Source organism: Motacilla alba, chromosome 3 (assembly GCF_015832195.1).
Source record: "Motacilla alba alba isolate MOTALB_02 chromosome 3, Motacilla_alba_V1.0_pri, whole genome shotgun sequence".
Taxonomy (NCBI): Eukaryota; Metazoa; Chordata; class Aves; order Passeriformes; family Motacillidae; genus Motacilla; species Motacilla alba.
The window spans coordinates 61,793,013-61,820,340 of record NC_052018.1 but is presented as its reverse complement, the minus strand read 5'-3'; the positions used below and the strand labels follow the sequence as shown (position 1 = coordinate 61,820,340).

Below are 27,328 nucleotides of genomic sequence, written 5' to 3'. Positions count from 1 at the left end.
TGTCCTCTTGTATGTTCCCACAGAATCTGATTATTCTGCCTGTTTGGGTGACTTAATTTCTCTTTCTTTTTCACTCTTAAAGACTGATTAAAATTTTAGTACTTAAGTGAAGTATCTGGGATTTATGGTTATTGTGACCTGGTACTTCATAAAGACAGTGATGTTATAAATAATGAATGACGAGACTGCAGATTAATACCACTGAGATGACCACAGTGCAACCAAATGTTCTTCTTAACATACATATGGAGCCACAAATCTGTATTTGGATTTTCATAAATGCTCTTTCTAAAAAAAATTCTAATAAAAACAAAGCATCCGAAACATGGCTTGCTGGTATCTGCAAGCTAGGTTTTTCCTTACTTGTTTTCAATTATGCTGGAAAAGGCTCAAAAGATCAGTGATCTCTTACAGCTTTTAAAACCAGAAATTAATTAGCTGTCTGTTTTGGGGACAGCTGATTCACATTCATATATACTCTGATTCAGATTCAGGATGTTTCTTCTTCCTTGCTACTCTGATAATGCACACCTCCAAAGCTGCTAATAGTATTTAATGTAGCTGTTTCATGTAGGGTGTCATGTCAACAGTTTTCTATTCTGCATTTCTTATGAGGACAAATTCCTGGTGTATCTCCATTTTTCCATCCTGCTGTCGGCTCTTGCGGTGTCATTTCCTTCTGTTCTTGTTTCTTCTTTCCCACACACCTCCCTTCTCCCAGGTTCACAGCACGATTACAGCCTAGAGCCTGACCCAGAGCTCGGTGGAGCAGTTTGCAGCCACGGGGAGTTGCAGTGACCATGATTGAGACTGACAGAGAGAATAAAGCTTTCCACTTTTGTGAAGCATCTTCATGGCTACCGTGAGAACCTCTGTGACATAGCAATAGCCCTAAAGGAGGCTAAAGACATAGACACGAGATCAAGAATGCTTCCTGCACGTATTCAGATGCCAGGCAGGACTTCTTCCTAGCCAGTCGAGGAAATCTAACGGGCAGTCCTAACCTTGCTCACCATTCCTTTTCTATTTCCACTGTTTACACAATTCAGATTTAAATAGGCACATAGCACCTCCTAACAACTTGTTAACAACGGAATTCCTCTTGCAATTCATTTTTTCCTTCCCACCACAAGCTGCCCCGTGCCTGTGCCAACACCTGCGTGCTGCTCCATGCTCCCTCTGCACACAGCCGCAGCCCGTGCCTTGCATTAGCAGCCTTGCTCGAGCCTGGCATACGCTGTACCTAATACGTGTCGTTTGTATTAGCGTTCCCTTTTTGATCAGTCTGTGTGAGAACCCAGCGAACAGGAAGGTAGCCACCCTCTTATGTTGATAGCTCTGTGGTGGCAAGCGTTCTCACCCTGTTGTCCCAGCTCTTCTCAGCCAGTTGCACCATATTTAGGGCAGATTTGAAGCTCAGCCAAGCTGACAGTCAAAGTTCCCCTCGATAAAGCCTCCAACAGCAGGAGGCTCCCGATGGTGTTGTCATTCTCATGCCTACTGCTCAGGTTTTTATTTTTTGCCCTAACACATGGGATATGCTAAACATGAGATGAAGGAATGGGTGGTTCTTAGATATCCATCATGAAATATGATACATATCTGAGTGATTTTGATTTTCCTTTACCAATTGTAGCAGCTGAAGCACTGGTCCCTAAAGTGAAGTTGTATCATGATTTCTAGTCCAGTTTTCTTTTTGAAACTGCTTGTGAATTCCTGAAACTTTTGCTGTCTGAAGTACTCCAGCCTTGTCTCTGTTTTACTTTAATCAAAGTCAACCAGTTTTCTTTCACTTTTTCTGAAAAATGATTGAAGACTCCCTCAAAATCAAATCAGACAAGTTACAAAGTTGGTTAGCTGTGCACACAAAGTGGCTTCATTCTGGAAACAGCGTGGAAGTAGTCTTTGGTCAGACATCATGTATTTCATTGCTACTGGCTTTGGCTTCATTAGTTTCCTTAGCAAATGGTGAATGTGTGGACTTAGTAATTGTATAAGTTAAGTTAAAATAAGGAGTTTACTCTTTTTTTGCAGACAGATGAATGTTGTCACTTTCAGGTAAAGCTTCCACAGCTGTTAAGAGGATCAATAAGGCTTGTGTAGGTTAAACTTAACTTTCTGAATCTTCAGTGGCTGTGCTTCAATAATTCTGTGAGCTCCATATGCTGTAGCTGTACTCAGTATTAACTCAGGCATTGAGATGGGTGTGGGAATTAGCCCTCAGCCCTCCAGCTGGCACTGAAGTTGTTGTTCACGTAGCTGCATGTCAGTCTTCAGCTGCTTGGAGCTGTGTGTGGAGAGGGGCAGGGGCCAGACCAGCTGAAGCTGGCTTGCAGCAGCTTGAGTCTCCCACAAGGGCATCCTGATAGCCTCTGATCCTGTCCTATAGGGGGACAAAGCAGGAAGTGTCAGGCTCTGTGCAGAGCAGCTTTACACCGGCAGAGTCCTTCGCATGGAAGGATTTCCTGCAGCCTGTGCATTATTGCTGGAGTGGAAGGAAGGACACAAAGGCATGCTGGTAGCTCCAAGGATCTGGATTCCAGACTTCAGTGGCTGTGTGGGAGGTCTGAGGGTCAAAGGCCCAGCCCCAGGCATGCCTATATGTTCTTCCTCTCGCCTGTATCGGACTCCCATCTCCTTCCCACTTCCGCAAAAACTCCTGGATGTTTTGGGAAAAGCTGCACGTTGCTTGCCTGGCTGTCCGCTGCAAGGCTATGGGGAGATGAGGTCATGTGGGAAAAAGGCTCCAGTGGAGCCAAGAGGAATGTGGAATTTGGGCAGCAGCCAAATTCAGATTACTTTTACATGGCCATCTGCACCTGTGTTTGTGGGGGTGGGGATTTCTGATTCTGTTGAACTGACTCAGCAGTTGTACGCACAAAGGCTGGCAAGGTTTCTCCCCTCTCCTCTCATCTGCTCGGTGTCCCTGCCAACACCCCATCATTCCCATCCAGGTGCAAGTAATCTCTATCGAGAAATCAGAGGAACTCATCCCAGGAACTGACGTGAGACTGATAGTGGAGGAACAACTGCTGAGGTGCTACGTCCAGAAAATACTGGCTCGTTGTGTAAAACACGCCTGTCCATAAAGCACCATGCCCTGGAACTGTGGTCTGGAGGGAGCAGCACACATGGTTTTCTGTAAGCCCTATCCTGCTTTCAGCACAGGCCCATAAAAGGAGGTGTTGGTGGTAGTGAGGGGATCTGCTCTCTCCACAGTGCTTGAGTGGACTTGAGTCTGTACTGGGACTGTCTCTGAAGGATTTCCTTTAGTCTCGGTTGTGGCTTGGGCCTGTAATGCAAACAGAAACAGAAATTACTGGGTTTTATGTGTACCACCAGAAGTCTGCTTGTACCTCTGAAGACAGAGAGGCTAGATATATGTTCCAAGTAGCCTAAAAGCAAAGAAGAAATGTAGTGCATAGATGGATGTAGAGAAAATTATAAAAAATAAAATATAAAAGAATTACAGACTGAGAGAGATGAATGTAGGCTGCAATATTGCCCTTTAGTTTGCAAGAAGGGAAGATTTTCCCTATCTGTGAAATAGGCATCACTAGCGTCTATACCATTCTCTGTTTTATAATCAGACAAGAAGGTAAATCAGGGTTAGGCAGAAATTCAGTGAGCTATAAGCAGCTCCCTAATGGCCCTGCTGTCCTTTGTGTGGACACCAGCCTGACACAGAAGGCAGCGAGGCATGTGTTGTTCACACTCTAACTCCCTTCATTATGTGGGAGTATGCTAATAAGCATATTTTTCTGACCCCCAAATTACCAACCTCATGTTATCTGCCATGGGAATTCTACGCTCTCCAGTGAGATAGTTGTGTTACCCAGAGATGAACCGCCAGAGAGAAAATATCCAAGTAAACAAACATATGCTTAGTGACCTAATTAAGCAGAATGTTTATATTCCATTCAAGTATGAGACCATTTCAGTTTATTTCCTGTTCTGCATTCTAATTTTGCTTTCAGAAGTGTAAACAACTGGCTGTAGAGTTTTTGTCTCTCAACAACTGACCCTGTCAGACATTGAAAATACAGCAAAGATATGAGGTGTCAAGGAGTATGAGCAAAACTTCCACTTCAGAGAGAAGTGGAAATTATAATTATTTCACTGATCTCAACTTAGATACTTACGTTTTTCCACATCATCTAGTAACTCTAGTTAAGCAGCCTAGACACTTAGGAAAAGAGAAGTTTTTTAAATGGAGTTCACTAGCCAATTCATTGCAATGTATAATAAAATAGTCACAATATAATGTTTTCTAATTTGTTGGGTGATATCAGAACATTAAGGCCTAATGTCAATAGCAGAGCATAACTGTTTATAAGGAAGAATTGTTTGAGGGCAGTTCCTGCCAGGATGCAGGGTTGTCCTGCCAAACTCAATATGGTCTCAGATAAAGGCTATCCACATCTGTGCCAAAGGATGTGCAGGAGTGTGGGCATAAATATATGTGCAGCAGCTCTGTGCACCACTTATCTCAGGTTTGTATGTCCATGAGCTTAAGTTGTTCCAGAAGTAAAATTGAAAAGTGAAGAGAGAAGAGCAGTGTGGAATTGATTGGGAAAGTCAGAATTTGCAGTTTAGGAGGACAAAGATGGAGAAGTTTGATGCAGTGTATAATTAGTGCAATCTGACAAGGAAGAGGCATTTACAGGATGTGTTATGTCAGTTCTTTTTCTAGACAACATGTTGGTTATGTGCAGTAGCAGTGTAGTAAAATGGCATTTATTTATACATAAATACTTAGGGAAGGATGCAGCTTTCATAAAAGAACATGCATTTGATGTAATACTGCTTTTGCAGGCATGCCGCTGAAAACTGGCAGCTGTTTGAACTACCCCTCAGCTAGAGTAATCCTTCAGGAGTTGCACAGGCCAAAGGGCTTCAATGAATACTATCCTGTTAGGCCTGAAGCCTGTTAAATCAGCACTAGAAATTTCCATCAGTTATAAAGTTCAGCAGTGAGTCAGTAATGTTACCCACTTCAGGGCAGAGAGGATATGTTTGTACCTGTACACAAATTCATATACATGAAACAAAGATTTCTTTGTTTTGTCTATTGAATTTGCTATAAATCACTTAAATGTAGGAAAGTATGTTCTGTGCTGTAAATAACAGAGTATACTGGCAATCATCATAAAAAAGTACCATTTCACTGAGATAAATTACATCAGTGAGTTCATCAGTTAACCAGTTAAACATGCATGAAGCCCCATGAGTGCTTTATAGTAATTTTGAAATATGGTTGCATACTTACTTACATTAATAGAAATATAATGGATTTTTAACAATATACAGGAGTCCAGAATTTATATAGATATGTTTGTGTTTGTATACATATTTATACCTTTACAGTTTAATGAGTAATCCAGGACTGAAATTGTGTTCAGAGCTTACTTCGAGTCTTTCAACGTAAGTAAGATCATCTGAGCCAAATATGAGGAAGACTCTTCCTCTCAGACCCTGCTGCTTACACAAAAAAAAAAGCTTCAGGGTTGAGGGGAAGTCATTCTTCAGGCTTCTCTCAGCCTAGTTCTTTCCTCTTCTGATGTCCTCAGATGCTCCCAAGGACTTTGGGGGCTTTTTGAGCTCAGCTTGGAGCCGCCTGCCAGTCCCATTGGGTGCCATTTCCTCTTCAAAGAGCTATTCCTGCAGCTGCTCCCTTCTGCGCAGGGAACGGAAGCCTTTGAAATTGCTGCAGCTTCGCTGCACAGTCTGTTGGAACAGCTCGCATCAAAAAGGAGAGGAGGAGAAGTGCTTGTATCTGTTTAAATTAATTATAGAGGCTCCAGCAGAAATGTGAAGGCAAACAGAGAGAGGAGACCTGATTTGTGGGGTACTTCTTAGAAAATCGATTGCTAATCTCTGCATCGACTTTCTGCTCCTGGCAGAGAATGAAGCAGCCATGCCAAAAATTCTTTTTACAGGAAATGTTCTCCAATGGGACAGACAGACAATGTGTGATCAGCTCTAAAGCTGCAGTGCTGCTAGGGAGCACCACAGGGAGGTTAAATCTTCAGCTGCTTTGATAATGGAAAGGTTCAAACCTGTAAACAACATGAAGAAGTCACTTCAAAAATTATACCAAAATATCACATCTTTATTCTCAGGGTGGGCAGTCTCTGAAGTCCCCTGATCTGCCTGTGGGACCTGTTTGGCACTGCGGCAACCCAGGAACTAGGTCCCACAGAAGTTCATTCTCTCTGTATTCCATCATCTGGGAGGTGCTGCACAGAGAGTTGGTTATGCCCACCAGTGATTGCAGATGAACTGTGAGGAAGAGGATATTACATCAGGTGAGCGTGTGATGAGTTTCTTACCCCGTGATAGAGATCAGAAATTGTTCTGGAACGTGCTGAAAAATAGAAGGATTGCAACAGGTTGGGGTTTTTTTTGGCCTCCAAGTCAGCTTTGTTGCTTCCATGTGTGATGAACGGGAAGAGGAATCATTCCCTGTGTGAGGCACTAACACTGGTCAGACTGACAGACTGATAAACTGTTTTGACCAGGAGAACTGGAGAAGACCCTGAAGACAGCAGAATAGTTGCTGCCTTTTCAGCAGCCCTGTGAGGCTGAGACTCATGGCAAGTACATGCTGTTCTGTCCATTAATGAAAGAGAGATTATGCAGCATTCACCTTGAGAGGAGTTTGAACTACAGTGTCCTTGACTGTGTGGTGCCAGCATCCTTCATATGAAGTCATCAGAAGCAAAGAGCTTGGGTTCAAATGTTACACTAAAGAGTGGATTCACTCTTAACTGTAAGATTTATCAGAGGTTTTGCCTGAAAGGAACTGGCTTACAGGAAGATGCCTGATCTGCATATCTGATTAGGGGAAATAGGCAATATTTCCCTCTATTTTTTTATTCCTCTGGCTTAATCTTTGTGTGTATGTAGAATATACTGTGGAGATTAGCTTAGCAGTAGCAGTGCTGGTGCTTTTTTACATCTGCATTCAGTAATACAGGCAGACTTTGAAGGTAGATGGTTTGGGTTTCATTGCTTCACACATTCCTCAGCTGTGGTTCAAGTCTGTTGTTGCTTTGGCTTAGGAGTCTGGGGACATTGTGCCAACAGCAGAAACCGATCTCAAGTGTTGGATGTGTGACAGATACTGTGGCATGAACTTCTTAGGTGGCATCTCCTCATTCCTCAGTGGCCCTTTGAAAGGCTGAAACTATATTTTAGCCAGAAGGTCTCTAGCTCCTTTGTCCCCGCTTTGGGGCTTGAATTGCTGGTGGTTTTAGAATCATAACAGAGTTTTAGATATGAGCAAATGCTGGAATAATGATGTCTTGATACTTGAGGATTCAGGGTTCAATGGACCCCTAAGGTACATTGCACCACTTTAGGAAGAGGAACTATGGATTTTAATAAGCACCCAATATTTAGGAGGACAAAGCAGGGTTCTGAGCTTCTCTCATTAGAAAGAAGCAGAGTTCAAGATGCTTAGATGCTTCTGGCATTGCTGTCCATGGATAAATGCTCTTAAAGAAGGAAAGACATCTTCCAGCTCTGCCTTGCAGAATTCTTCCATACTTTTGCTCAACTGAGAGAAGCAAGTTAGTTTTGGGGCAATAATGGAGATGGCTTTTTTCATAATGTACCAGTCTTAATTGCATATTCTGTCTGTAGTGTTTTTCTCTGCCTGGTACATTTGGCTGCACTAAATCAGAGTGAATTTATAATCTTTTACTTCTGGAGGAGGTGGCAGGAAGGCAGATGACTACAGTACCTCTTATAGAATATTATTATAAAAGAAGTGTGAATTACCTCCTAGCCTCTCATGCTGTTGAAAAATTGATTTGAATGACATTTTCAAGGTGTTGTTTCTAAGACATTCAGTAATTGTCATTCATCCATGAATGGTTAGTGAGATGAATAACAAAAAGTTGTTTTGGATTCATAGGAGGAAGTGTTAAAAAATAACATTTAGAAAGAAACCCTGGTTATGCTAAATTCTCCTGTATATCTCAACAGCATCAAGGTTATCTAAGTGGATTTAGGTAATCCAGTAATTGTGAAAAACATTATTTGAGACATAAAGATCATTTCCATTTGTGTGTGGACTCTTCAGAGTTATCTGACATGGGCAGATGCATACGATATTATGGCAATGTGGCTTTGAGGAAAATAAAGCCAGCCTCCTTGCTGGTCATTGTTTAGGCAGATAAAATATAGCAGCATTGCTTTTGAATTCATTCATCCTTTCAGCAAGCACATGTCAGAATTCAAATATGGCAAAGAGAGAGGAGGGAAATTAGAGGAACTTAGAGGACTAGGAAGCTTAGAGGACTTCATCTTTGAGTGGAAACCTTGAAAATAACCAACCTGCAAGGAGACATACACTTACTGGGTAGTTGCATGTAGGCTTTAGGAAAAGCTTACAATAGATTTCTTTCTGAAAATATTACGAAGAGATGGTGTGCCTCAAGAAACCAGAATACTTCATCGGGATTTAAAGAAGATCCATGTAGCTCTCATAGACACATGCTAATGGGTGAAAACAATGTGTGTTATTTCGAAGGTGTGTGACACTTCAAAATTGCTGGTTTCTTAGCCTGAAAATGGAAGGAATTATATAAATACAAAACATCTCCCTGAGCAGCACTGGCACAGCATCAGCACTGTCTGTTTAACATTTATCCTCTCATTAGGGGGCTGGAGTGGGCAAGTTCCTGAAAGGGGACACAACCAGGCCAGCTGAGCCAAATTAACCAAAGGGACATTCCATACCATACAACGTCAGCTCAGATATAAAAGCCAAGGGAGGGAGGAGGAACGTGGAGCATTTGTGATTTAACAGTGTTCACCTTCCATAGCAACCCCTGTATGTGGTAAAGCCCTGCATCCCGGGAAGTGGCTGAACATCACTTTACAATAGAAAGCAGAGATTAAACTTCTTTTCTCCTTTACTTATGCACATGCAAACTTTTGCTTTAGTAAAATGCCTTATCTCAACCTACTGGTTGCTTTCCATCTTGCTTTCTCTCCCCTGTCCCACTGGGAAGGGAAATGAGTGAGCAGCTTGATGGGCACCTGATGTCCCACCAAGGTCAACTACAGATGCATGCATCCTGCAAAAAAATCAGTAGTAGTGCTGAGCTTCCATCCTGTAAGTCTGATTCCCAAAACTTATATCTGCACGAAAGCAATCAGTAAAGCAAATATTTTTGGTTCCTTACAAGAAAGAAACTTATGCTAAAGGAATAGGTTTCTAAGGAAATGCTAAGACACTTAATAAAAAGTTGTCTACCTATCTACTTCTGTAATATCTGTTTATAGAGTGTGCTTTGACTCACATGTTCTCCATCTGCTCTGTTCTGCCTGTTTGTGCTTTTGCCATGCATACATCTGCTTGAGATGCAAGGTAAGTTGCCCATCTCTACTGAGAAGTGAGCAGAGAGTATAAATATTTTTTGCCACATTAATAGCAAGAACTTGCACTTATGAAGTGCATTGCATTATCTCTAGTGACTTCTGCACCTTGCCTACCCTCCTTATGTTCCCTGAGCTCTGGATGTCCAGTTGGCTTGGTTTTTGTTACTGCTTTCTTTTCTTTTTCCTGTCCTTGAAAGATTTTTGCAATGTTAAAAATACCAATGATGTGGGTAATTTCTTTTCTCCCATCCCACATTTTAAACAGGAACATCCTTAAACAATAATACTTTTTCTCCATCCTCCATAGGCTATGTTCCTTGGAGGACTTCATAGCTGCACTGTCTCCATAAAGCCTGCCTGTTGCTTTGGCACCTTGTCTTGTGAGTGATAACAGAATAGAGCATAAAGAAGAAAGATAGGACAGGGAATTTCTTTTTTATCAAAAGCCAGACACTGATAAAGACTTTGTTAACACCCATATTCACACTGTTCAGCACAGGTGGAGAGAGAATGGAGAAGCTGAGCAGCGTCTAGGCAATGTAAAGCTGGAAGCAGTAAGGGAAAAGGGATTTCATAGAGAAAGAGGTGAAAGGTGGGAGGAGAAAGAACACTTCAGCTTGTGGTGGCTCATCTGAATGAAGTTGGCTGGAAGTTTCCCTGCTCTCAGGGACAACCAAGGCACCAAAACAGTAATTGAAGTGATTTAGGAGTCCTTAGAGGGCAGAAAGCATGGTATCAAATACTGAAGACTTTTGCCATATTACAATTAATGTAATTTTTGTTTTCTCACTTTCAGTTTGAAGGACTATTAAATACATCTGGAATTGATAAATGAATGAATAGACTGCCATTTACAAATCCTCACTCAAAATGAAAGAATGTGGCTTCCTGTTAAATGGAAGATTATTACTGTCCCAACATAGGCAGCAGCATTAGCAATGAGTCCAACAAAATTAAGGAGCTTTCTGAATGCTTTGACAAATAGAGTGCTAATGGCCTTGATGAAAAATGACTTTTAGCAAGATCTTCCAAATATTTCCTCCAATTTCAACTATATTTCAGTCCCACTACATGCATCTGTTCTTCTTAAAGGAATTCTAGCAGGCATTGGGACATTTTTCAACATCATTGGTCAATTACATTACCACCAGGGCTGGTCACATATTAAATTCAAACAAAGTTATGGTTCGCAGAGACAGAAAGCCTACTGCTTTGTGGGCACTGGGGCTGGAAAATCATGCCAAGGGAATCACAGCATGGCACCGTGATTTTTTGCCTCCCCACTTTTCTAACCTGGACCACCCTTGTGCTGGAGACCTCAGAAGCAGCCCCAAGATTCCATTACAGTTAGTGTTAAGGTTCAGAGAGTCAGAAATTGTAAAGGTCCAGGGACCCTGGGACTGCAGAAATCATGCCAGGGGATCACTGCATAGCACCAACATTTCTGCCTTCACACTTTTGTCATCTGGCTCACCCATGGTGATACAGACCTCAGCCTTAGCACCAAGGTTCCATTATTGCTAGGATTAGGCTTTGAGTTCAGAAAGCTAGTTCAGCTCAGGGGACACAGGGGCTGGAAAAGTCATGCCAAAGGAATTATTGCAGGGCACCAACATTGCTGCCTTCAGCCTTCACAGCTTTCTAATCAGGAACACCCATGATGATGGAATGAGGGGAAGCCATATGAAGAATAGCTGAGGTCGCTTGGTTTGTTTAGCCTGGGGAAGAGGAGGCTGAGGGGAGGCCTCATATTTCTCTACAGCTCCCTGGTGAGGGGAAGAGGAGGAGCAGGCCCTGATCTCTGTGGTGACCAGTGACAGGACCCAAGAGAATGGCATGAAGTTGTGTTAGGGGAGGTTTAGGTTGGATATTTGGAAAAAGTTGTTTATGGAGAGGGTGGTTGGGCACTGGAACAGGCTCCCCAGGGAACTGCTCACAGCACCAAGCCTGACAGAGTTAAGGAGTGTTTGAACAAGGCTCTTAGGAGCATTGTGTGACTCTTGGGTCGTCCTCTGCAGTGTTAGGAGTTGGACTTCAGTGATCTTTGTGGGTCCTTTCCAATTCAGGATATTCTATGTTTCTATACTTCTTAATGTAAAAAGGTGTTTCTCATTGACTCAAATAAATACTTCAATTTTTTTTTTTTTGGAGCAAAAAATAGAGTTGTTTTTACTTTAAAATTTAAAAAAATTACTAAATCCACATTGTTTGCATTTCACAGAAATAAAATACTTTTGTATTAACCCTTGCACCACAAAAAGAGCTGTAAGCAGTTGATTTTATGCAGTTCTCAACACTTAGAAAAGGATTTACTGGCCAAAAGGACTGTTGGCCTCTCCCAGATGCAGAGTGAGAAGGCCTCTTCACTTTTTGGCCAAAATAGTCCATCATCTGTTAAGTACCCTGGGGGAAGTACAGTAGAGATGTCCTTCTTCCTGAGATAGGAGCTTGTATCTCAGCTTCCAGCAGAGACGAAGGATCAGTAGGGGTTTCCTGAAGGATTAGGGCACAGGTGTTAGTGCTGCCACTTACACACTGTATGTAAATAATTTATAGTTACAAAAACTCGGTTCTGTTTCTGAAACACACTGTTTCTATTAGCTTCTTTAGACTCGTAGTTATTCCTAAAGGTGTTGTTGACTTTTCCTGGGAAGGGGAGATGGGAAACAGTACAGAAACTTCTTCACAAATACTATGATGATGATTGTGGCTCCCTAGTCAGGGAGCTGCATCCTTTCTGCACTCTGAGATGTGCCTAACTGAATACTTGTCATGAATCCTTGAATCTCAACCATATGAGTCACTAAGATGCATGCTGGTAAGCTTGGGCTCAGGTTCATGGAACTTATGTTGTCCTGAAGCTGAGTCCACTGGTTTAAAGCCCCAGTTGCTCTTTGCTTTCGCTAGAAGAGAGGGGTCAGAACAAGAATAAATTCAACAGGCAATGGCCCAAGTATTTCTCTGGCCTTTTTGTGCTCCCTCTAGCTTGTTTACATTGACATTTAGAGAGGCAGATCAGCTCACATTCAATTAAAAGTTTTGAAATAATCGGCTTTGATTGGGTGCCTAAACTATTGGATTTGATCCACATGATTTTCTTCTGCTGTCATGAATGTAAGGGGTCAGTACATTGATGCCCCTAAGTAGCTGTGCGCTTCCCACCAATATTCTGACTTTGACCTTCTGACAAGGGAGTGTTTTAGTGGGCTGAGCCCAGTGGAGGACATCTCCAGCACCTACATTCCAGTTCAAAATACATCACTGTTGGCCTTTTGCTTTGGTTTAGTCAAGATGGTTTTTTTCTTTCTCTGTATGCATGTTTTAACTGATAAAATGCTTTTATTTCTCTTCTCCACTGTCTCACAGAAATATTGTAAGGGAGAATTGGAATTTTTATAAGCATGCTGACAGTCAGAAGTTATTTGAATTAATAAGACCGTTACAAAGAATTATGCTCTGGCAGGCCTAACAGCTGATCCCATAGGGTTGTCAAGTGTCTCTTATTCCTCTTCTTGTCCCAGTTTGCTAAAATGTTTGGAGTTTTTGTTTATTTCACTCCTTTGTTTTTGCAGTAAAATGGCAAAGTGGTAATTGATATTCCTGAGATGACAAAGCAGTCTCGTGCACTGGAGAACATGTAAGAGATGGCTGTTTAAAGTTTAAGATTTATTTAAGGACCATAAGGTAATATTAAATCTTTTTTTAGTGGCTCCTCTGCCCGTGGACATTACAGCAGAGCAGCAAACTTTTCCTATTATTTTGATTTTGTTTAATAGTGAAGGTCATTAAGAAGTTGGTTATAGGGCTGAAGAAGCCTGTCCAACAAGGCAGTCCAATAGGTCAAGTAATTAAAATGCAAATATTACTCTACTGCCAGGTCCCTTTTGCAGAAGTGCCAGTCCAGAGTTTAGTAACCTGTCAAGAACACACTGCAGCAGCAGCAGCAAAGAAGAAACAAGAGTGCCGAGTGTGTGTACAGTATGTACCCTCTCTCTGCCCAGCGCTGCTGCCAGTCACACAGGCCGGCTTCCATCACTTCGGTGTTCTTGCTGAAAATAACACTGGCACAAGACCCTGCCTAGAAACTTGCAGAAGTGAATTACACACGTGGGTGCCCCTGAGCAGCAGTGCTTAACTACTTGGTAGCAGTGGCTCCAAGGTCTTAATGCAAATACAGTCTTATTTGTGGGGGGGAAGTACAATAAACCAACAGTATTAGGTAAGTCTCCTCTTCTTTTGGCCTGCCTTTGCAATGCTCTTAAGTCAGTCCTCCTCCTCAGTTCTGTGAGAGTAGCTGCCATCCTTCGGGTCTCCATCATGGGCTCCTCATACCTTGTTGGCTTAGTTTGGCACAGACCCACATCTGAGCCAGTTAGTCTTCAGCCAGCACAGCTGAGGTGGCTGCAGCTCCAGTTCTGGAGAAAGAGGCTCTAACCAGCCGTTCTCAGCTAGCCTGCTGTTTGGAAGAGGTCTCCCTTCTCTCACCCAGCTTCCTGTGTACAACCTAGCCCACCATGCTGGCTCCCACACCTGCACTGCAGCCTGATGTACTTGAGATGGTTCTCAGGTCTTTCTCTTAGCAATGGGGTTATCCTTAGTGCTTCTTCCCAGTGGAAAATATCAGTGCTATGGAGTTCAAGTGGTCCTAATTAAGTGTGTATTTTCCTATTCCCTACAGACACTATTGCCCAGTATAAGGTCAATCAGTTAGTCTCAGACAACTTGGGATCACAGTTATTCTTCAGTTACACATTTGTAGTGATCTTCCCTGTTTAAAAGGGTTTATGCTGCAATTCTTGCACTTGGGGACTGCAACAGAATACGGTTATAGCTAACATTATGAAATACATCTAGTGACTGGTTAGTCTGTTCCCACCTCAAAGGCATTTCCATAATCTTCTGCTTCAAACACGCATTCACACACCACTAATGTGACCATTAACAATGAGGCAAACATGTAGAACTGGGAATTTTTGACATCTTTCTTTTCCCCAGTTAAAAAATGATGAGTTACATTTCTATTTAGAAAATACCGAGTCTTCAAGAGAGAAAATATTCAAGAGACACTTTTGAAGGGCAGAGGGCAGAAATACTGCAGGTCAGGTTGGTTCATCTCTCCTTCCTTTTCTGATGCAGCAACTTCTTTCAGACCCAGTGTTGCCCAGGGAGTGGAGATGGACAAGAGACACTGAGGGGCTGATAAGACTGGCTATAAAGGCCAGTGACCATAACAGCCAAGCCATTCGGGTCATAGAATCAAAGGCTTGCTGAGGTGGGAAGGAGCCCATGGAGATTGTTTTGTCCAAACTCCCTGCTCAAGCACAGTCAGCTGGAGCCAGTGGCCTTGGTTAGTGTCCAGTCAGGTTTTGAATACCACCAAGGATGGAGACTCCACAACCTCTCTGGGCAACCACTTTCTATGTTTGATCACCTTCAGAGTAAAAAAATGTGTTTCTTATGTTTAAAAGAAGAATTTTCATGAACCATTTGCATGTGTGGGTGACATCTGTCCTAATGCTGGCATCCATCCCACAGCACGGAAGAGTTCAAACCAGCTGCAGCATACCTGACAGAACTTCACAGAAGACTGATAGCACAGCTTTATGAGCAGGTGCTGCAAAGGAAGTTCTGTCTGGAATCCCTGTGGCAATAGGTGAATACAGATAAAATTTCTAGTACCAAAAAAATGCATTATGATACTACAGTTATCGCCAAAGAAATGGAATTTTTTTAGGCCACATTTATCAGCATCATGGGAAGGAAAACAGGGGTTACTTCACTTTAACTACCTTGGACCTCATCTGGGAGGATGGAGCAGAAGTTCTTGAGGATTTTACTTCATGATAAGAGCTGTGATACCAAGCAGAGTAAGAAACCATTCATTCCAATGCAACCCTGCTGTGCGCACACTGCTCTCCCAGCAACATGGTGACTGCTGTTGTTCTGCTCCTCTGCTTGCTGGGAAAAATGCTATTGTGTGGTAAGAAGAATCACTTTTTTTTTTTTTTCCCTAGTTCTCCTTCTTTTTTCACATTTAAAATAGAAAAGCCATGCAGGTCACTGACAGCTCAGTGAGATCAGCCTGGCTTGGGACAGAGCTGTAAGTTAGGGAAGCAGAGACAGGCATACCAACATTAAACTGAAGAGAAAAAATCAGGCCAGAGTCTGCAAGAGAACCCAGAGAAGCCCATAGGTTTAATACTATGGATGTCACAACTCCACTGCAACCTGATCATCTTGGAGCCCTTTGATACTATATGTGTTCAGTATCACTGTCCTCTTGTGATATTTGTGTATTGCCCATCATTCTAATCCTCAAAAAGTATTTGACTGCAAGAAAGGCCATTTCCCGATGAAAGTTTTTTTTTGTTTTTTCTTATCAAGCTCTATGTTGAAGCAAGATTACTTATGTTTACAGAGTTCAGAGTCTAAAAAAGTAATGAAATGTGAAAGATAAACTCTTTACAGCAGTGTTAACATCAGTTTTATTTGCATCTTCTATTTTATAGTATTCAATAAATATGTTCAGAATACATTTGCAGATTACAATATCAATGTCCACATTTTCTGACAAAAATCAGATACATAGAAGTGTGTTCTGTGTAAGGAATGAGGTTGGATTTTGCTCTAAAAGAAAACATCACTTGTAATTTGCTGATGTTTGACACTGTAACAGTATAACCTGTAGTTACATGATGTATATTGTTTTCAGTTCTCATCTGTTGGCAGGTATGGTTCACAGAAGATATGAATGCCTTAGTGCAGGCATGGGTAAAAGGCAGAGCATCTGTCAGTCTCTGAATACGTTCCTTTTCTCCTGCCCTTCTCCCCAAACATGTACCTTTTCATGCTTGTCTAAACTGCACTTCAGCCATGCACTGTATTTGGATTTTAGAAAGAAGTGACATTATCAGGATTCATACATATTTAAGAGCAAGGACAAACACTTTCTTGCATACTATTCTGGTTAGCACTGAGATCTTTCTTAGTCCAAGCATTTATACACATGATTTAATGTGATTCCGTTTGTAAAAAGCATGCCACCCTCTTGAGATCCTTGTATTTATCTGCTTTCAATTACATTTGAAGTATTCTGAAAGTCTCCTATACTAATCCCATCCAAGTTGGAAGCCACATAGCTCATGCATGAGACTGTCAAACATGAGTAGTTGCAGATGTCAGTGCACCAGTGGCAGGAATCCAGGAAGATAGATCAAGGCTTAGTCACTGAAAAATACACGCCAGCACATCTCAGATACATAGCATTGTAGCACCTCATGAGGAAAACGTGTCGTGACAGGAGATCAATAACCTCTTGGAGGCGATCTGTTTTTGAAATATTCTTGATTAATTATGCCAGGGTGTGTTTGGCAACTCAGACTGATCCAGCCTTAACCTAATGCTTTTTGCATGAAGCACTATTGTTACTAGTCTCATAAGTCAAATCTGATGGTTCAAGTTGGGTTTTAAAGGGTCAGGCTATAGATTTTGTAATGTATTTGTGCCCGACATTGCTGTCTTTACTATGGTGTGTAGGCTTTTACTATTGATCAAAATAACAGGTGTTTTAAGATGAACAATAGCATTTACAACTAATTGCATTTGAAGCAAAATGACTCTCCTAAATAAATGTGTCATACAGTGGGTAAAACAATTAGGGAATGTCAGTGTGTTTTCATGGCAGGTGTTCATTCAGGATGTTCCCCAGGCTTGTTTGCTCATGTGCTTTCTTTGCAGAGGAGAAGCAGCTCTGGGAGATCCACAGTCAGGGCTGCCTGCATCTCTGTCCTCCCCCTGCCTTCCAGCACAAACTCATTCTCACCCTCAATAAGTTTTTCAACCGTACTTGTTACTCCATCTGCCTTTCAACCAATGCAGGAAACCAGCCCATGCTTCTTGGCTTCCCTGCACCCCCACCACGTACCCCCCTCTTCCCTGCACCTCAGCACATGCTAGTGCCTTAGTCGCTCCTGGTCTTAGTAATCTGTGATGCCGCTAAACCCAGCCTTGGCCTTCTGCATCCTGAGCACAGAGTGCGAGACCAGCAGCTGCCTTGGTGCCTGGCCATGGCTTGTCACTGTCTCTTGGTGGCTCGGCAGTAGCTGCCCGTGGGCAGCTGCTGTCACACAGCTTCGCCCTGCGCTGCTGCACAGGCATGCACCTCTGCCTTGCAGTGGAGTATGTGCTGTTTAGAAGACTCAGGGCAGTGCACGTCCAGTAAAACTGGACAGACAGACAGAGTGTTGTGTGCAGCGGTAAGACTATTCTCACCTTAGTCTGCTACTGCTTTCTGGAATACAACAAAAAAGCTTAGGAGGTTATGTCATCTAGAACTATTTGTTAAAGGAGTTTGCATGTACAAGGTAAAGAAATCATTTAATAAAGATAATAACAGTATCTGTGAGATAAATTGTTTGAACCCCATTGCAGATAGTTGCAATCACCATGTGATAGACCAAAGTCTGACCTTTGGCTACCTCACCTACACAACACCCAATAAATCCAGTCCCTCAGTAACCACTTCTACAATTTTAGATTTCCGAATAGCATCAAAGAGTCACCACTTGAGAAAGAAATCGAGAAATAATGGGGTTTTTTTTTATTTTCCCAAATGTGAAATTTCTTTCCCCAAATATACTGGCCCAAAGCCCAGGACAAGCAATATTTGGTCCTGGACCAGTGACAGATTCAGAGTCCAATGTTTTCAGGTTGGAAAAAGGATACTTTGGCTATCATGAAGCCAAAAATATCCCTCTGTGAAAGCCTTAGTACTAGTCCTGGGAGATTGCCAGATGTTAGAATTTAATATAGAATATTTTATGTACTGATAAACTTTTCAAGTTAGTTAAAGAGATTTAGCAAACATACTGATACAAATTATTTTCTCCCTTCTGAGGCCTTCAAGTATGGAAAGAGTTCACTGTTCAGGGAGAGGAATACTATTTTCCATATGAATAATCTCATTTAAACCATTGGTAAAATACATTTTCAGGCTCTCTTTAGTGATTTTTTTTTGCTAGGAATACATGAGGCTCACTGACTTTACAAGCAGTTTTTCAGCATGACCTGCAAAAACAGTCAAATATTCATTCATGCAAATTAAATCTTGGTAACCCATGTAAAAGTCTTTCTGTGTGTGTGTGTGTTTAATTTTAAGGATAATTTTAAGAGACAACAATATATTTCTTTGCCTAGATAGACCGTTTTGCAAATAGTAGCTTAAGAAATTCCAGGGCAGGTGGTTCAACTGGCAAATAAACTGAGAAAAATATGTAGAAAAATTACTTTGCATAACACTGTGATTAATGAGTGCTCCTTGCACAGGATATATCTGTATGTATATTCCAAGTTGTTAGTAGCATGTTTTCTCTAAGGATTTCATGGCAAAAATAAGGACTTGAGGTTGAAAGTAAATTGGAGTCTGGAGGGTTTGCTCAGCTGCGGCTGAGTGCGCAGAACCAGGACTTTGTTGATTGTCTTGTATTTTAAAAGTCTCCTAAGGGTCAAGCAGTGCCTGCTGGCAGGAGCAGACTGGGGAATTTGGGCATGGCACAGAATGAGCAAGAAAGCCTGGCTAAGGGATCCCAGCAAAAGGAGAGAATTGATTTATGTGACATTGCACTTGGCATGCAGTTAATGATAGCTGCATACATAAAAACATTAAAAGTAGTTACATTGAATTTAAAAAGTTAAAGGCAATGAAACATGTAGCAATGCTGTTCCATTTGGCAACGTGGCACTGGTTTTACACATTTTTTTACTGTATGTACTGTGTCTAGTCCCTACCCTCATCTTCTTTCAAGTCCAAGTGACCAAGATTTTGTGTGTCATGTTAAGGTATTAAGGATGGGAGCTGCAAGAAAGCAGCTTGGAGCAGCAGGAGCTGAGATGAAAGAGAGACAGACAGCTCAGAGGGAGGCAATTGAAGAAGCCTCCAAAAGCAGAGGGGAACCAGGACAGGGGGTCAATCAGGGTAACAACTGATAGATGCTGAAAGGGCCAGGATGTCTCAGAGCTGTAAACTTGAAGGATTAGATTGGCTTTCATACCAAATTTTTTGTTATTTCTCTATACATGTTTGCTCATTTTAGGCTAACACCCAGAAATGGAACTGAGGAATGTGATGTGGTTCTTCATTCCTCCATAGCTACCCTACGTGACCTTGAGTGAGGCATGCTGTCTCCATCTTGCCCTTCTTCAAAATGAGGATAGGATATCCTGCTCCTACAGACCAGGGCTGCTGTGAGGGTATGTTTAGTAACGCTTTTGAGGCGCTGAAGTGCTTTAGTGATTGGCACTGTGGAAATTCTATAGATAAACACCTATATATAACCTCCCTGACACTAGTACAGTCATAGGGTGAGATCAGATTGACACTGCTATTTCAATATATAGTATATACTGCATGTGTCTGAAGAAACAAGAACAAAGCTGTCAACATCAGGTATGTGTGGATAAAGTGATATAAATCCTCCTAAGTCAGGAATGCCATGTCCACTGTGTTTTTCTACAGAAAAAAAAAAAAAAGGAAAAGAAGGGATTACATTAAAGAGGAAATGTTAATTTTCTTTTCAAAGAACTCCACACTCTCATATGGATTGAAATCTTTGGCTCTTGTGTGTTTTGTGGCATTATAAGGTATTGGTCTTCGTTTAGATCATACAATACTTCTTCCTCCCTCCGACCTACCATAACAATTAGTGAGCCGCCTGTGGCTGCCTTGGAGTGCATCCTGTGCATCAGCATGTCTCATTTAATAGTCATAATTTCTCATTTGTAAGAGGAAAAGTGCTACCAGTGCTTTCAGTCTCATAAGGGCTCAGACTCACTCAAGGATTCCAATTTATTATGCACCCAGCTCTGATATCCTGCTGCTCTCTTTATGGATTAGGCTGCCTTGGTAGAAGGTATCATCCTTCAGACAACACATAAATACTATCTTGCCAGCTGTTCCTTTCTCAGAAGTTTCTCAAGGAGTAAATCATAATCATGCCTCTATTTTACTAGTTCCTGACCTGGTTTTTCATGGTACTCTGCTAGGAGTATGCAGAAAAATGAGCTTTATTGCTACTGTTACTCTATAAATGGCACTGACTACAGCTGTAGGGATTTTTAGGCCTATTAGTATTGGTTCCCAGGATGAACACACTAGTAGTGATTTTAAATTTAGAGGAATAGACATAGGTCAGTTTGCTGCTAGTTTCTGTTTTCTTTAGCTCAAGGTGCTGCACAAGCCCCTGAGAGGGAAGAAAGAGTGGCAGACAGACTGTTCACTCATTCTGACGTGGAGCAGCTGTTTAACATCATAATCTTGTTGTGAGCTCACAAGAAAAAGGGGAAGGATAACATTCTGCTAATGGAAACTGTATTTTATAGGCAAATTTTAAAAGAAAGCAGACGCAGCCAGAAAACACAGCAGTTTGCACAGAAGGGTGCAAAGAACACGAGCACTGCCAAATTTACACCAGCATAAGTCTCAGGCACAGAGGCAGTGTGCTGCAGGGTAGTTTCCCTAGCAGATGTTGAAGCAGCTGTCCTTGCCAGGGCAGAGGCTTTGACATGGACGCAGCTTTGGGTGGCAGATGTAGCCCTCCAGATCCTGGGCTGCACAAGTTCTGTGGGTGGAAACCTATCTGCAACCTCCTTGCGGCAGGATACACCAGCACTCCCAGGAGACTCCCAGTCCATTGGTTAAAATGTTGGTGGACATCAAAACTGCAAGGCCTCCTTTCTTGTCACTAGACTTTGGACTTTTGCTGACTTAAGAACATGGGCTGAATGTCATGATGTGGGCTTCAGAGGTGCACAGTATTTCACTGAGCTAAAATATCCTACACCTTGTAGTTCTCAGTCGATCAAACTGATCAAACTGAGTAATGAGTCACAGTCTGTTGGTTTAAGTGAATTATAATCACAATGTTTGTGATCCTCTGTTTAACCATTCCTACAGAACTTCTGCAAGCTACCTGGGCATCTGAGATGCCTCTGTAGACTGAGCTCCTTGTCATAAAGGTAGTTCTGGACAGTCAGTGCAGATCAGGAGGATGACTTGGGAAGACATCACTACCATGTTTATGCCGATGACACAATGCATAAAGCAGTCAATTTAGCACCTTTTGTAAAGTCTTAAGAGTCCATTTAAAACACAGTTAAGGGAGGGAGAAAAGGCCAAGTAAGGTACTGTTGAAACCAGTGTTAAAAAAAGCAGCACTTACTGGTTGAAAGATTAAATATATAATCAGGCTTTCAAGAATGAGCACTTAATTGCCTAAAGACTATGACAGAACTCATTGTTAATGTACCTAATTTGCATAAAATATTTTTTTCCTATTAACTATTGCAGAACACACCTACAACAGGGAAGCACAGCCCTCCATCAAAGCTCAGCTTCCCAAGCCAGCACTTCAGCTGTGGTGCATATTTGTAATGTGATTTTCTGGTCTCAAATGTCACTAGGCACATATATACCATGTTGGGGGTGGTACATATTTTCATAATATCTTTTAAAGAGTTATTAATGCGTATTAATGAGCAGAGTTTCTCTCAGGACACAGTGGCAGTGGCTCTAGGAATTAATCCACCTGCAAGATCCCAGGATGGCTTGCTTTATAGTGTGTGCTAATTCAGCTTCATTCACAGGTTGCTTCTTTGGAGTTAGTCTCCAGGGTGTCTTGTGGATCAGATTCTCCACATGATAATCTTCCTGCACCTTTCATCCAGGCTCTGTGCATTGTGCTGGTTTCTCTGTTTTCTAGCAGTTGGAGATTTGGCAAGCCGTATTTCTTCACCACTTTTTGGTGATGGGTCCTTGGAAAGCAATGCCATGTGGTAGACACAAAATTAGAGGAAGTTGCAGCTTTCTACTCTGCTGAGACCAGCACTTCCTAGCAAAAAGATTTATCAAAGCTGCCTTTCCAGCAGCAGGGGCAGGCAGTGAGGGGTCTGAGCAGGGCGATGCTGTGGCTGGGTAAAGGGGGCTTATGGTCAACTATTCAGTTCACAAAGTGATCTTGGCAGATGAATCCTTCAGAGAGGGGGAAATAATGGGTCTAAGGGCTGCTGTCTTGGCACTCCAGAGATAAAAAGATTTGTGGCTGTGAGGACACCTTGCAGATAGCACCATAGTCACAACTGGAGAAGCTGACAGGGTGAATTTTCTTGCAAGTAGATGCAGTTACTGAGCCCTGAAAAAGCTCAGTCTAAGAGCTCCTGCTAATGCTACAGGGTTTGATATCTTCCCCACTACTGCCTGGGCTGAGCTGAAGGCTGGGGACTACCCTGAGCCTGTGGTCACCACAGAGAACATGTGCAGAAAGGGTTGCCTTCCTGGGACAGTGAGAATGGTGCTCCCTGGTGTGGCCACAACAGTGCTCAGCACAAGTCTCATGTGTCAGGCGAGTCATACAGGCAAAACTATCTCACAGGGGCAGCTGGTCTCAGAGAGAGAAGAATAGGATGTCCAGGTAAAAAGTACAGTTTTGCTTGTAACTACTTAGTCCATATTAAAAATGCCTCATCAATATAACATTAATTAGTAGTGCTAGCATAGTTTACTACTATAATATTATACTAGTCATTATACTCTAATTATATATTTGTTCTTTTCTTAAAAAATTTGTAATGGTGCAAAATGGCAACTACTGGAAAGCTGTTAGAGCAGCTAATCATCCTTACTGTTTAAACCTCCTTGTTGTTTGAACTTCCTCATTCCTCAGTCTTCTCTGAAGTAAGCAAGCCCCAGGAGATACTTTGGCAAACAAGGTGAGAAATGTGGTTTTGTCCCCCCATGTGCCAGTCAGTAAAAGGGATCAATCCCAGAGGTACCAGTCAGGTATGTTTGATCAGCACAGCGTGATCTTTAGGCAGGTCAGGGAAATATCAATGCTATTTTCTCTCTAAGCCTCAGATTCCCACTGGCCTGTTTATTCAGAAATCAGGTGGCAAAAACATTAGAGGATATGAAATCTTGGGCCCCCAGCAGAATACCCAGCCCTGATGGATCCCACTGCAAGCACATTTGACCCCTGACCAGCTTCACTATTCTTCAGTCTAGAGTTTTTATTGACACTGTTGGATAGAAGACATCCCAGACTGCAGAATTTCATGGTTTTTAAATCAAGTTTTTTGGAGGAGCTGAAATGTAGAGAAAGGAAATTTTATCTCGGTTGTGGTTTGGTAAAGGATCTGAAGCAGCTTTTTAGAGTGGCACTTTCACAAAAGCATTTTAAACCAAAGTTCATACTCCAGATTTGTAAAACTGCAGTGTTTGCATGTAGCATTGACATTTGCTCTAACAGACTGAGATTAAAGTTACATATCTCTGATTTTCTCCTTAGACTTCTAATCCCACTGTACTTTTAATGAGATTTTGTACACAAACTTTTTAGTGGCACAGCTCATTATCTGCTTTTCCCTCCACCCTTACCTTTAGAAAAGAGCAGAAGCGAGAATTTAGGAAAATAATAACCTATTTTATTATATAACCACAAGAATTGGGAGGAGGGAAAGGAGAAGAGTATTCAAGATTAGGGCTTGATTGCTGAAATTATTTTAACTACTTTTTAATTGGCAAGCTGTTGAGTTGTTATCATCAATGAGGAACTCATCAACAAGCAGTATCGAAAGCAGTAAACATTTACATGGAGAAACCGAGCTCACAAGCTCTTGTAACAATCATCTGTAGAGTGTAGAGTTAAAAGTAAGTGACTGGATTACAAGAATACATTGTACAAGGAGTATCAAGGGTGGAGTTTGGTATTAATAGTTGTTTTTTTCTTCTGTTTTTCTCTCTGAGTAAGTTATGGGGGCAGGGCAGGAGACATCTGCACAGCCTCCAGCTGCTCTGCTTTGGGTGCTCTGCAGAGTGAGGCACTGATCTCTCTCATCCTGGAGACCTTTTCCATGCAAACACAAGATGTGCAGGTGAATCTCCAGGGCTTGCTTTGCTGTCAGTGCCTGATCATGGATTCTGAAGGTTCTCTGCAGCTCATAGACCTCTAATCTAATGGTGGGCACCTTTATAGCAGACCACACTGCTATAAAACATCTCTGCGTTCCCTTGATGCCATTTAAAGTAGGATGGGGGTGGAACAAGTTGTTAAAAGATGAAGAAATTGAAAGCTCCCCTAACTGCTGTATTATCTACCTGACATTCTCCAAATGCTAGTCATTAATTACCAATGCCTTGAAAATCAGAGCAGATATCCAATTCAATTATGTTACGTCTCTCAACAGGAGCATTTCCATTATCTTACCATTTTCCATTCAAACCATTCTTTGCAGTTCTTAAAGGTTTAGACCCCACTGTGTTTCTTCTCAGTTGAACCTGTAATCCACACAAAGGTATTTCTACTCCGTGCCTGTCCTATCTGCACACAGGTGAACATGAGTATGGGTTTACATTGTAATTATTGCAAACTTAAAAATCCGACCCTCCAGCATCCCCCAGAACTACATGATGGGCAGAATGTGGCCAGTGTATGCCATAATTTTCCTTTCCAGTTGGTGACCATGTACCTGGGGAACGACTGAACTTGCATTAGGACTTAGGCTGCCCCTGCAATCCTTACACCTCCTGGCCTTCTTGTGAAGAGGGCAGAAGAGTTCACAGTCAGTCTTACCAAGCCCTAGAGCTAACCTCTCAACTGAAGTAATTCCCTTTAGATGCCAGCAAAAACTTGGCCCCATGGAGGCAAGGCAGGGTATGTTTCTGGAGTCACCACTAATGCTGGTCTTAAGTGAGCTGTATATTCAAAAATTATGGGGTTTATTTCCTGGCACATTTGTTCTTTGCTTATGTATATTTTCATGCTTGCCAGCACTCTGAAATGTAGACATCGAGTGTAGGGGGCAGGCTGGATGCAGTTTTCCATGCTGCTGACATTAATTGGATGAACAGGCCTTCTCAGAAGGGCCAGTATAGGAAATGTGTATGGGAAACTAACAAAATAAGGAGTTTCGCAGCTAAATAAAGACAAGTGGCTGAAAATGGTTTTTACAGCTTTGCCTTTCATATGATTCATTTAGGAATCTCAAACTATTTTGTGCAACTGAAAAATTAAGATTCACAACACCTTTCTGAATGTAATTGCTTCTGTCTTACAGATGGAGGAACAGAGGCATTAATGCTATCATTTGCAAATATGTCCCTTGTTTTCAAGTCCCTAGATTGAGATACATTTAAACCTAATTCTCAGAAGCATTAAATACCTCCATTTATATTCATTCACTTGGCATTGTTTGTACTTAGTCTCTGAAAACCAGATGTATTGCCTTCCATCTAGAATGGTCACAAAAACTGAAGAGATATCTCTGGCAGAGATCACAGAGCAGCTGCAGGGCCAGACTGGGGTTAGGACCTCTGTCCCTTCATGACACATTTCCTTTTTACTCACTGAGTATCTGCCTTGGATTCCTGAACAAAAGCACATTCTGGTTACTCAGAATTTTTCCTCTGCTCTCTCAAACAACTGGACATTATAGAGATGATACTGGTTGGGTTATTGATCAATTTTATAGTTGCTTTACCTTGTCTTTCTAGCCATCAAGAATTGTCTTCGGGTGCCTGCAATAAAGTTTCTTATTGTAGAATTGAAATGAAAATATAGAGAACCATTTGTATCACCTGCTTTTCCCCATTGTTTTGTTTTTTTCCCCAGCACACAACAGTTTTGCCCTTTGTATTAATCGAGATGAGAACAACACATCATCAGTATCCCAGCAGGAGCTGTGGACTGGCTGCAGTGTGCACCTTCGCTGTTGGCTATATTTTATGGTAAGGGCTGTACATGCTGTGTTTTCACATTGTATTGGGGGTTTTGTACTGCTAAATTTGGGCACATATTTCATTATGGATATAATTGCTAACAGATTCACGCTGCATGCCTCGTTTGGTCCAAGACCTGGGCTTTGTCTGGTTTCCCCAGATGCTTATATTTTTAGAAAGTATATGCCAAACCTCACACAACAGGAATTTGTTGAACAATCCCATGTAAGCAGTGGTCTTTCCAAGGGTACATTTTTCAACCTTTTTTCAAGCTAAATGTTTTTCTTGGACCTTAGTTTTATTGCTTGGGGTTTTTGTTCTATCAAATAAAATTGAGACTAGGCAAATGATTTCCTGCATCAGAATTTAAGCAGCAAGAGAAAAGATAGAACACTGTCTTTTTTCTTTACTGATTCATAAATTCTTTCTGTAAAATTGATTACAGAATAAGTCAGTAATCCAGTCTAAAGTTTGTTTTAAGAAATGCAAATGTTGGTGAGAAATTAAACTAAAACAGAAATAATATTCTTATACAACATTAAATTAAGTCTTTGGGCAGTTTCTAATCAAGCACCTGACTTGCATGACAGAGTTAATATACTTTGGTCACCCTGGTATTTATTTTTCACTAAACCTTTGTTTTATTTATATTTCTCCTTTGATGCCATTTATCCTTTATGCTTTCTGCATTTCATGACCCCATTTCATACTCTTTCTTTTTACTTCACAACATCTTTCTCTCAGCTAAGAAGATATTTTCCAAAATTTCCACCAACCAAGAGAGATAAAACTAATGTGAGAGTAACATGGTCTCGAGGCAGAGCTATCACACTGCTTCAACTATGCAGTTTGTCCCTTTGATCCAGTGAAAGAGAGGTCATTACTCATACATATCCACACACACTCACTGATCACACAATGCTATTAATCCAGCTGAAGTGGGATGTTGTGTCCCAGGACAACAGCCACATTCTGCCATTTGCTTTTATAAACATACATACCCTTCTTAAAAAAGAATAATATTTGTAATTGTAAGATAAGGGTAGCCGCATGCAAAAAGGCATATGATTATTCCCTCAGGAAAAAGTAATTATGTTCTTAACCCATATATAGTAATGCTTAACTGTGATAGTTCATGACCTTCCTCTGATGGTGCCTGGAGACAGAATG

General features: G+C 41.6%; 1 protein-coding gene across 1 annotated transcript in view; it reads left to right on the top strand.

Annotated features, from left to right (window-relative positions):
- The window catches only part of AIG1 (androgen induced 1), a 123,564-nt gene that overhangs the window by 84,020 nt on the left and 12,216 nt on the right, over positions 1 to 27,328 (top strand). Inside the window, exon 4 of the mRNA XM_038130973.1 lies at positions 26,052 to 26,167. Coding sequence (XP_037986901.1) covers positions 26,052 to 26,167 — 116 coding nt within the window. The remainder of the gene's footprint in view (positions 1 to 26,051; positions 26,168 to 27,328) is intronic.